An 11168-nucleotide genomic window follows, 5' to 3' on the forward strand; every position below is an offset into this window, starting at 1 on the left:
ATATACACCAAACAAATGAGAACGGTACACAAGTTGGGGCGTGCCATTAGAAATGCAGAGCTTCAACAAAATGAAAAGAGTTATGTTCAGAACAATAAAATAAAACCTGATAATTCCTGGTTCTTAAACCTCAAGTATAAACAGTTAGGAAAATGGTACCAGCAATTAGTTGGAGAAGATTTGTATCAAACCCTTAAAGGTGGCCAAATTCGAGATAGGAGAGTTTAGAAGTGCCCTATGCACCAGAGTTTGGTTACCAGTTGACCCTCTCTGAGGGGAGCATGTTTGGCACGCGGAAATCAGGTGGGAATGGAATGTGATTTCGGGAAACCACAATCCCGACTACTGTGCTTGCATTCCTTGCAGGAATGCTGGTGGAATCCTATTCCTCTAAATAGAAAATGTAATACATTAAATAAGAGTATCTTTGGAAATAAGTAAAAAAAATTAACAGTCAATTGGTACTCACGGTAACGGCAAAAAGGAGATTATCTAGACATTTGGTACTCAGTACACGGTAACGGCAAAAAAGAGACTATCTGGACATTTTCGATAAACTAAAAAGGAGACTATCTGAACATTTTCGATAAACTAAGAAGCTATGCAGGAAGCTCATCATAAACTACGGGGCATTTGGAAAATAACTTTTATTTGTCTGAGGCCATCGAAAACTGGGTCCAAATAATGCAGTTGCCATTTGTACAGTAAATATTTTTCACTTTTTGCTCTTTCCTTTACGAAAAAAAGCTTTAGTATTTACAAATCACTTAGCGGAAAATCCTTTTAAGGATCAAACGGAAAATAATATATTTTTATCTTTGTCATCTCAAATCCCACCACCAACACCCTTACAATCACCACCATAACTGCCCACCACAAACACCACCGAAACTTAAAAACGTCATCTAAGAAGTTCAGTTTGATTACTTTAATTGAAGAAGTTGACATTGATGATGCGCCACTAATGGAGAAATATGTTCAAAAACTTTCAATGGTTTATTAAAAACTTTCAATGGTTTATTAATTAGAAAGATTTCCATTTCAAATCTTCGAGCACCATTAATATAATAGATTTGTAGATTCTCCATCAATACATAAAGAAGAGAAAGAAAAGCAACAAGTTTTTCCTGCCATATTTTTCTAAACAATATGATAAAACTTCTTATTTATGTACTGAAATAAACTCGAAGTAAACAGAAAACTGAATCAAGTTCACATTATCTAACTTCCAAATTTTGAGTGACCAAACCTCAGACTCTTATACACGACCCAAAAGGGCAGAAAGGCGTAACCATAACTATAAAATATAGCCCTTTTCAGAGGCGGGCGCTGCTTTAACCACACGTGTGAATCTAGTAACATTAATTTTCATTCGAACAATAACTTATTTAAAAAGAAGAGGTTCTTTCTATGATGAGTTGGTATCTACATAATATCCATGAACCACGAATTAAGTAGAGGAAATGACCGATCTTTTGTATTTTTGGTTCATAATCTTCGTATAATATGATCACTTTCAGGTTGTATTTTCGACAAAAGTGCATAAATAAATCTTCTCCATGCTCCGAATTTTACTGAGACAAAGAATAAGACCAGAGGAAGAGAGCTTAGCTTTAAATCATCCAATAGAAACAGAAACTAATAGTAGAACACCTAATGTTTGCTTTGACCTATGTGATGCCTCGAGTGATTCCTTATTCATTTAAACAAAACCAGACATGATATGCCCGACAGTTAGACGTTCTCCACGTCAGTGAAGAAAAAGATACTTGTTATGCTCAAAGAACGCCAAATGTGAGTGGGCCTAGGAGAATAGACCCACATGGACAAAGGGGAACCCTGTGACCAAGTAAATTATATGTAGACGGTTTTACTGTCTATTGGTTTTGAATTCAATCCTCAAATAGGCGCAGGCGGCAGGCCATGTCACCTTTCTATCATTTCATTCAAGAAGACAACAGGGAAAGTACCTTTAAAAATTGTCCCAAGTACGTGATCCACTCAAACCTTATTTCGTCGATATCAACATCGTTGTATGTGGTCTTTATGAATTTCTGCAACAATAAAATAGTCAGATAAAGACACATACAGACAGACGCACAGACTTGTCAGCTATAAGATAGGTATACCTTGTTGGTTGATATAGGATTAGGGTGTTCTTCAATGATTTCTTTCATATACCTCATCACATAATACCCACATTCCCAATTACCCTTCTGTCTAGGAACAATCTGTTTCATTCACAATTCTCAGTTTGTACACATATTTTAATTGTTCATATTTCTCAGTAGTTAGAGTCTGGAGTGTTTTTACTACTTACCGACGGGAAACACCAAGTTGGATCTTTTACATTCTTAATTCCTTTTGTCGATTCTAACGCTTTCACGACACTATAAAGATAGAAACACAAAATTAGATACATTACAATATTTGAGGGCCGGCGGGCTAATCTGACGGGATTCAGGATACACAGGTCGAGCCCTATAACATGCAACAGGCTGGCTTTCTTGGCTCAGTCTGGACCTATTTCAATCGAGCTGCCTGACCCGATTGATACCCCTAATCTAAGTAGATTAAGGAACTACCTTTTCATGATCACATGACCATATCGCATTTCCTGCTGTAACGGGTCTAACCACCAAATTTTCTTACTTTTCAACCTTATTACCATCAAAATCCAATGTGAACTGAAATAATCAACTAATTGTTAGACAAGCTATGTAATAATCTCTTCAATACAAATGCTGGTTTAGTTTATGCTGTTCTTACTTCTCTAAATAGGGAATGAATGTAAACTCGCATTTTGCATTACTCAACCCTTGAAAAATTTCAGAACTCAAATCATCGGCGTTTGTTGTACAAAGTCCGACAGGATTTAAAAACCCAAATTTCTTTTCCTTCCCTTGGGATACAATCTTCTCGCTTAAGAGCCTGAAAATCATATAAGAGAGAATGTTGCACGATTAGAATTTTAGGGTGCGTAGTTTTAAAGTATCTTTGCAGAATAAATGAGAGTACCTAACATAGAAGACAACATTAAGGAGAGATGCCTCGGAATAATTGCATATATAAGAAATATCCTCGAAGGGTAGATAAAAATCTACGTCTTCATTGGCATTGAAGACATCAACTCCAAGTTTTAATCGAATATTTTTACCAGTTGCATCTAGCTGTGAAGATGCTCTAGCTAGAAATTTCTTGAACTCGTCTTTCGGTATAGTACATTTTTCAGTGCATATCTCATTGTTCCCAGGTATAAAATCATCTTGAATATTATCAATAACGTCTTGTTCATTGATGCAGAAAACATTGTCATCGGGTTTTGGAGCTTTCAAGTCCGTTATCTTCTTTTCGAAAACACATTTTGATTCTATGTGTCCGAAAGTGTAGCAAATTGTGCACCTCAGTGGTCTAAAATCATACTCTAACTTGAGTTGATAATCAGTTCCTTGCAGTGAAATGTTCAAGAACTCTAGGAATGGTTTACTTGCATCCATTTGTATGCAAATCTTAGCGTAGTCTAACGACTCTCTGTTCTTTGTTTTTTGATCAATATACAAAGGAACGCCTAACCCGCTCCCAACTTTGCTAAGAAATGACGAAGACCAAAGTACAAGAGGTAAGTTATATATCTTTACCCATACAGGAACAGATTTCATCTCATATTTATCGAATTTCATTTTCCAATCCCATTTCATTAGAACCAACGATCTATGTATCATCTGCCAAAGATTTGATGATTCAAGAACTCTGATCTTATCTTCAACACTATCGAATCGAAACAGAAAATATCCATCCCCTAAAGTGAAAACAAAAATATTTCCTTTCACCGGCCAGAGTTTCTGAACCATCTCTTTGTCAATATTGAAGTGTTCCTGTTTTATCTCTTCCAAGAAATGTCCTACTAGAGAGTCCTTCCATTCATCACATCCAATTTCAATTTCTTGTTCTGTACATTCTATATGATTCATTCCTTTTTTATAACAAGGTTCAACATACTCGAGCTCTCCACTCCCATTCGGAGTTCCGGCCGTAGCTTTGAATCTGGGCACTACGCCCTTTTCTCCTTCACCTGTAGAAACCTTTCTCTCTGACATTAAATCAGAACTAAATGAAGTATTCAGCACAATTGTTGCTTCTTCAACTGACATGTTAGTTTTCATGTCTTCATCTATGAGTTCTAAGAGACACCCCTTCTTTAACAATGAAACTGCCTGCCAAAACAGAATGTTAGTTTTCATGTCTTCAGTTATTTATTATTCGGCTGGAAGGTTAAACATTTATTTTTTTTATTTTACCAATTGTGGAAGTGTGTATGGCTGATCATAAGAATGGACTTTTTTTCCAGACATAAGTTCAAGTGTTAATACTCCAAAGCTATATACATCTGTTTTCGTACATATGATACCATCAGATAAATTTTCAGGGGCCATGTATCCACTGCAAATGAAGTAAAATACAAATTAAACTAAAGAATTCTCAAGGTTTTGTTTGAAGATAATCTTCTCCAGAGATCATCATTTTAGATGATTCACAATATTTAAAGTTTACATATACAAGAATTTGAAATTGAAATGATGTGATGGTGATTCAATTAGTATAGTAATATTTATAATGAAGTATTTTTACTCACAGAGTTCCTGCAACACGTGACAACTTTTTGTTGGCAATACATAGACAATCCAAAATCTGAGATCTTGGGGTTAAGAATCTCATCAAGCAAAATATTTGAAGATTTAATATCTCTATGTACAATTTTGAGTTTATGCAAGTAAGCAAGACCCTTTGCTATCCCAATGCAAATCTTAAACTTGGTTTCCCAATCAAGTCGCCTTTTCAAATTCTTTGTATCTTTATCTGCCCAAGAAAATCAAATCAGATTTCCAGAATTTCATGGAAGGCATAATTCCCAAACCTACACTAGAAATGTAAATACTAAATACAACAAAAATCGACATAGGGTTCCCTTCCGCAGAGTTCCATGGAGGTACTCCATGGAAGGGAGAAGAGCGTAGATGAAATGGGAATAGAAGAAAACAAAGAAGAGACTAAGAGAGACAAAGGAAGAGAATAGAAAAAGGGTATAAGTGGAAACGATGAAATAGACTTAAGATTCTCTTTAACAGAATAGTTATAACAAGGGCCAAAACAGATATTGGTCAAATGTAGGGGTCGAACGGGTAAAAAGAGGAGTTAAAGCAACCTAAAGAAGATTAGTCGTAGGCTCCAACCTGTAGAAATTCACGATAATGTGATAATTGGAGATAGATGAACATAAATAAAGGACACTATATTTAACTAGGTTCAGTCGGACATTCACGACCTACATCCTCGGAGAAAGCCAGAATGGCTACATACTTTATTAACCACAATTGTGGTGATTCGTTACAACGATTGATTAGTAATCGAATGATTTAATCCTTAAAACCCTTTCTTATTCATAAAGAAATTAGGGTCAGGGTTTCCTAATTTCTCCTAACTAAACTAAGAAACAGTATAAAATATATTTAATAATAATATTAGATATATTACAAGAAATATTCTAAATATATGAAACTGAATATTCTTGATCTTACATATCTTCAAATATCTTGGAATAGTTTTGATCGTCGGATCTCCTCATCTCGATTCGTCTCTTATATCACGTGTTTCCACACGTATCTTAATACCCTCCCGCAAGTCGGAACATAGAACTTTTGAAGTGACCGACTTGAAGAAAAGAGTGAAATAATCACATCGAAAACTTACAGCATACTCGGACCGGCTAGGTTGGACGTAGCAACTTTGACTTCGATTGACCGAAAAACAGCAACTTGATGATGGGGCTTGAACATGACTTCAAAATAATTGTCTCACTTTAGATTTTGGGCTGAATTAATGTTTTTTCTTGGCAGTTGCTAATTGGTTTGCATGGAATAACGGAATCCAAGCTAAGTCTATAAAACTCCATACTACTGTTTCTCATTGATTTAAGAATATAGGGTATAACCGACCTCCTTGTTGTCACAAAACCTTCTTCACACTCTTCTCGAAAAACCTCATTAGCCATAACTGATAACATAATGTCATCTTCTACCCGGTGTTCTCAGTTTGGAAGTGAGAACAATAAACACAAGAGAATTTTGTAAAAGTCGAACAAATCAACAAAGTGACTGGAAAGTAGAATCACAACGAAAGAAAATCGTTGGAAAGAGGATTTTTTTTTTTAGAATCTGAATTCAAGCTTAGGGTTTTGACTTGAGAAGTTCAGATGAAGAAATCAGAACAAGAGATTCAAACCAGGATAAATTGATTTTGGTTTAGTCTTGTCTGGATCGATCTTCACGAAGAAGAGGAAGACTTTTCATAGATAATAACAATCAACCTGGCTCTGATACAATGTAGAAATTCACGATAATGTGATAATTGGAGATAGATGAACATAAATAAATGACACCATATTTAACGAGGTTCAGTCGGACATTCACGACTTACATCCCCGGAGAAAGCCAGAATGGCTACATACTTTATTAACCACAATTGTGGTGATTCGTTACAATGATTGATTAGTAATCAAATGATTGAATCCTTAGAACCCTTTCTTATTTATAGAGAAATTAGGGTCAGGGTTTCCTAATTTCTCCTAACTAAACTAAGAAACAATATAAAATATATCTAATAACAATATTAGATATATTACAAGAAATATTCTAAATATATGAAACTGAATATTCTTGATCTTCACATATCTTCAAATATCTTGGAATAGTCTTGATCGTCGGATCTCCTCATCTCGATTCGTCTCTTATATCACGTGTTTCCACACGTATTTCCACACGTGTTTCCACACGTATCTCAATACAACCAACCCTCTCTTGTGCCCATCTCTTCTTACTCGTTTCCTTTCCTCTTCTTTCAAGTGAATACTTATTGAGTGGAAAAAACACTTAGAAAAAAAGAAAAGAAAAAGGAAATCTGATCAATTACCCGGTGATAAAACATTATCAAGACCACCATTCTGCATGTACTCATATACTAGTAGGTTGTTATTCTTCTCCCTGCAACTTCCATACAACTTAATAATATTCGAGTGTATCAGATTTGGAAGAATAGTTTCTTCACTTGCAAATTCTGAAGGTCCCAACAAGAATTTGTAGAAAGTTTTTTCACCGCAATTGTCCGTCCATCCGGGAGAATACCCTGTGTAATCAAAATTAGTTTCATATATAGATAGAGAGAGATGGACAACTTGTAAAGGAGCAGGTATATTGAAACAGACCTTGTAAACTGATCCAAAACCACCTTCTCCAATCTTATTATCAAGACTGAAATTATGAGTAGCATCTTTTATCAATCTTAAACTGAAATATGTAGATCTTCCAGACCCCTCTTGGTCTTCAAGGTTAAAGAGTAAAAATTCAGTTTATACATAATTGAAATCAGAATAAATCTTTATTAAATAAAGCTAGATCAACTCCCTTGGCAATTCTCCTACTTAGACCTTCTATCGTTTAATTTTGAAAATTTCAAAACATCTTCGAAACTGAAATAAATACCTCCATAGACTATGAATTTGGGTGCAGGATGGAACATCTTCCAAGGTAGATTTCCAAACCCACCTCTCTTCTTCCCCTTATGCTTTCTTTCATTATGCAGTTCAAGTTCACCACCACTATCACCACCACCACCACCATCACCACCACCATCACCACCACCATCACCCCTACCATCACCATTTTCATCAACATTTTTTGCAGAAGTAGTACTAGAATTTTGACGATCGAAACATATTGTCCATGTTCTTGTAAAATTTTGAGTCATCCCATCAAAATACTTGCTCCTTGGAGGTTCTGGTTCTTCAATTTAAATCAATAAAAGAAATATAGGTTATATTTCCACAACAACTTAAAATAGAGAAATCAAGAGCAAGAAACAAACAGAGCGTAATAGAGAAAGATATCTGACCTTCATCTGGTACTATTTTCGACCCAATTATTACCATCACTACAGCTGCTGCTACTACTACCACTCAAATTCTGGAAATTTTACCCCAAGAACAGATTTAGCTGCTAATTTAATAAGAAATGATGATGAGAAGATTGGAACAAGAACTAATGAAGCTTCTAATCATGCAAAAATGTACTCCCAAGTAGAAACTAGATAAAGAAGCAGAAAGGTTCACCGAATTCAATTTCAACCATCCAAAATTTCAGAAGACTTGACTTGACTTTTGCCTACACACAGCAGTCAATAACCACATCTTTTAGAACAACATTGCAATCTTACTACTTTCAAAGATATTATATAAACCAAAAGTATATTACAGGTCTTGTACTCTTGTTAAAGAAAAGGTCAAAATAATAATGGTCTAACAGTTACTGTTATAACTGAAAAATATATCATTCATACAAGCAAATAATGGTGTACCTCATCTATCTCATATCCTACAAGGGAATACTTCCACCATCACATCCAGTTTCGAGTTCTTGTTCTGTACAGTCTGTATGATGCCTTCTTTCTTTATAACAAGGTTCAACATACTCGAGCTCACCACTTGCATTTGGAGTTCGGGCCTTAGTTTTGAATCAGGGCACTAAACACAGTATGAACATTTTCTACCTCTTCGATTGATGAACATGAAGTATTACTAAAATTTTGAACCCCAATTTCAGTTACTGTGATCATCTCAAAATAGCCGGGATATGGTTTCACATATTGAACCTCATGAACTTCATCCTCATACTTGGCATTTGACTGGTCTAGAATTCTACACTCCTCTCCGTGTGTGGGTCTAGATTCTTTCACATTTGAAATCACATTAACACGAGACGTAGTACATGTATCGTCTTCCTCCTCAGTGGTTGCAGAAGAACATGAACTGGAAAATCTGCAACCTGATTTCCAGAGGTTGCAGAAACAACCTCGGTTGATTTAGACACGTCGGAAATAGTTATAGTGGGGTCAAATCCAACTCTAGATGAGTAGTACTATCCAAGTGGATATGGGAGTGGCTTCATTGAAGTCTTGCCTTCAAGAAATGACACAACTTCAGACATACAAGGCCTCATGTGGGATCACCAAACATGCATAGTATTGCCAAATTCATAACCTTTGTCGCTTCTTCAACTGAAATGTTAGTTTTTATGTCTTCGTATGCGAGTTCTAAAAGATCTCCTTCCTTCTTTAACAATGAAATGTCCTGCCACAATGAGACGTTAGGTTTCATGTCTTCAGTTATTTATTATTCGGGCGGGAAGGTTGAACATTTTTTTTCTTTACCAATCTTTGAAGTGTGTATTCGTTGCCATAAGAATAGACTTTATTTCCGGACATTAGTTCAAGTGTTAATACTCCAAAGCTATATACATCTGTTTTCGCACTTATGATACCACCACCACTACTACCACCACCACCATCACCACCACCATCATGATCTTCATGAACATTATTTGTAGAAGTAGTACTGGAATGTTGACGATGGAAACATATAGTCCAATTATGTTTTAACTGAATTTCAAATATTATGAAGTTTCGGGTCATCCCATCAAAGTACTTGGTTTTGGGTAGCTCTTGTTTTGGTTCTTCAATTTCAAACAACAAGAGAGATCAAGAACAGGATAAAAACAGAGTGTAAGAGAAAGATATCTGACCTTCATCTGGTACTATTTTTTATTCAATTATTACCATCACTACTGCATGAGTGCATGCTGCCACTATTACCACTCAAATTCTGAAAAACAGAATATCAGAAAGCAGGAAAGAATCCAAAAATTTACCCCAAGAATAGATTTAGCTGCCAAATGAAACAAGAAATAATGAGACTTTAGATGAAGCTAGAAACTAGAGAAAGAAGGAGGAAGGTTCACAGAATTCAAATATCCAAAATATTAATGGTCTAACCGTTAGTGTAATAACCGAAAAATATATCCTTCGTATAAACAGATCTTAAGGAAGTAAGTAAAAAATCAATCGTTATAACAATTTCGGAAAATTCAACTCACTTGTGCCCTCAGCTATTTTAGACAAAAGAACGCCCTTTCCAATAAAAAACAGAAGAAAATCATTCACCAAAGTCATTCATAGACCAAAAGTTCATCATGTAACAACAAAGGTCATCATGGAAGGAACTAAAAAATTACAATCTGAATTGACAAAAGCAATCAGGCAAAGCAAATCCAACTACAAAAATGGTACTAACAGTGATTACACTAACCAGAAAGGAATTTTTATTGAGACAAGAAACTGATAATTTGAATGAACATGAATGAGATTTGCTGCAATGAATAACACTAACCAGAAGGTCTATAACTACAAAAATGGTACTTACAATTAACAAATTCAATTGAAGACTGAGGACAATGATATCAACAAAAATTTATAACAAACCTAAAGCGAAAAATTTGGTCCATCTCATTCATGAAGTTGTCTTTGAATATCACATGGTAATGAAGCTAGCTGTTGCCCCTTTCATCTGCATCATCAAAAATGTTAGCAATATCGAATACATCATGTTTTAGTGGCCAACGAAAATCATCTTCTTCCTTTAAGAACGAAAACTCATCTCTCTCTGTTATAAATGGAAACTCATCTTCATTCGCTAAAAACAAAAAGTCTTCTTCTGTTAAGAATGGGGAATGATCTTCTTCTTCTCCCATTTTGATAGCAGTGAAAGAAGTAGCAGTTGTGGCAGAAGAAGCAGCAGGAACATCAAAACATGTAGAAGCAATGTCAGTAGAAGCAGCAGCAGCAGGGGTACTGGCTTCGGCTGCCATAAATGGAGAAGATGATAATGAAGTAGCACTACAAGTACTGGCTTCGACTGCCATAAACGAAGAGGACAATAATGGAGCAGCAGCAACAGGAGAAGCAACACATTCACTAACTTCGGCTGCCATAAGCGAAGATGGCGAGGTGAGTTCCTCAAGCCTTTTCCTGACATTATGCTTCAAACCCATCAATACATTTCGCAGGTACAATAATCTCTCGTAATCAAGTTTGCTTGGATCAATATGTTCCCACCAAAACCCAGCATCATCAGTTAACTTCCTCTTCTTCTGAGCCTGCCTCTCCTCTTTCTCTTCTTCTTCTACTTCAACTCCATTGATGTAATGATCGATAACAGAATCGACTGAGGTATTACTAAAGGAGAAGACATTACCAGCTTCGGAGAAAGCAATCACCACAATTTC

General features: G+C 35.7%; 2 protein-coding genes across 3 annotated transcripts; both read right to left on the reverse strand.

The window, feature by feature from the left end:
• Window positions 1-1226: 1226 nt before the first annotated feature.
• Window positions 1227-8754, reverse strand: LOC147539820 (uncharacterized). Of its 2 annotated transcripts, none has more exons than XM_086642289.1 (8): window positions 8574-8754; window positions 3019-4107; window positions 2770-2931; window positions 2586-2687; window positions 2321-2390; window positions 2130-2231; window positions 1971-2054; window positions 1227-1574 (listed from the first exon to the last, which is right to left on the reverse strand). In XM_086642289.1, exons 1-8 carry the CDS (start codon window positions 8615-8617, stop codon window positions 1572-1574), a joined length of 1656 nt encoding a protein of 551 aa, XP_086498415.1. In that variant the 5' UTR covers window positions 8618-8754; the 3' UTR covers window positions 1227-1571. The 2 variants fall into 2 exon arrangements, with proteins under 2 accessions (XP_086498415.1, XP_086498414.1); XM_086642288.1 differs by lacking the exon at window positions 8574-8754 and adding an exon at window positions 4299-4514 and having other exon boundaries at window positions 3019-4214.
• LOC147539821 (uncharacterized) lies at window positions 6804-7981 on the reverse strand. Its single transcript, XM_086640016.1, has 4 exons — window positions 7945-7981; window positions 7536-7835; window positions 7259-7374; window positions 6804-7179 (listed from the first exon to the last, which is right to left on the reverse strand). The coding sequence occupies exons 1-4, from the start codon at window positions 7979-7981 to the stop codon at window positions 7075-7077; spliced, it is 558 nt and encodes a 185-aa protein (XP_086496142.1). The 3' UTR covers window positions 6804-7074.
• Window positions 8755-11168: the final 2414 nt, after the last annotated feature.

Source organism: Eschscholzia californica, unplaced genomic scaffold (genome assembly GCF_041429995.1).
Source record: "Eschscholzia californica isolate CP2 unplaced genomic scaffold, dmEscCali1.0.p SCAF_5, whole genome shotgun sequence".
NCBI classification, from domain to species: domain Eukaryota; kingdom Viridiplantae; phylum Streptophyta; class Magnoliopsida; order Ranunculales; family Papaveraceae; genus Eschscholzia; species Eschscholzia californica.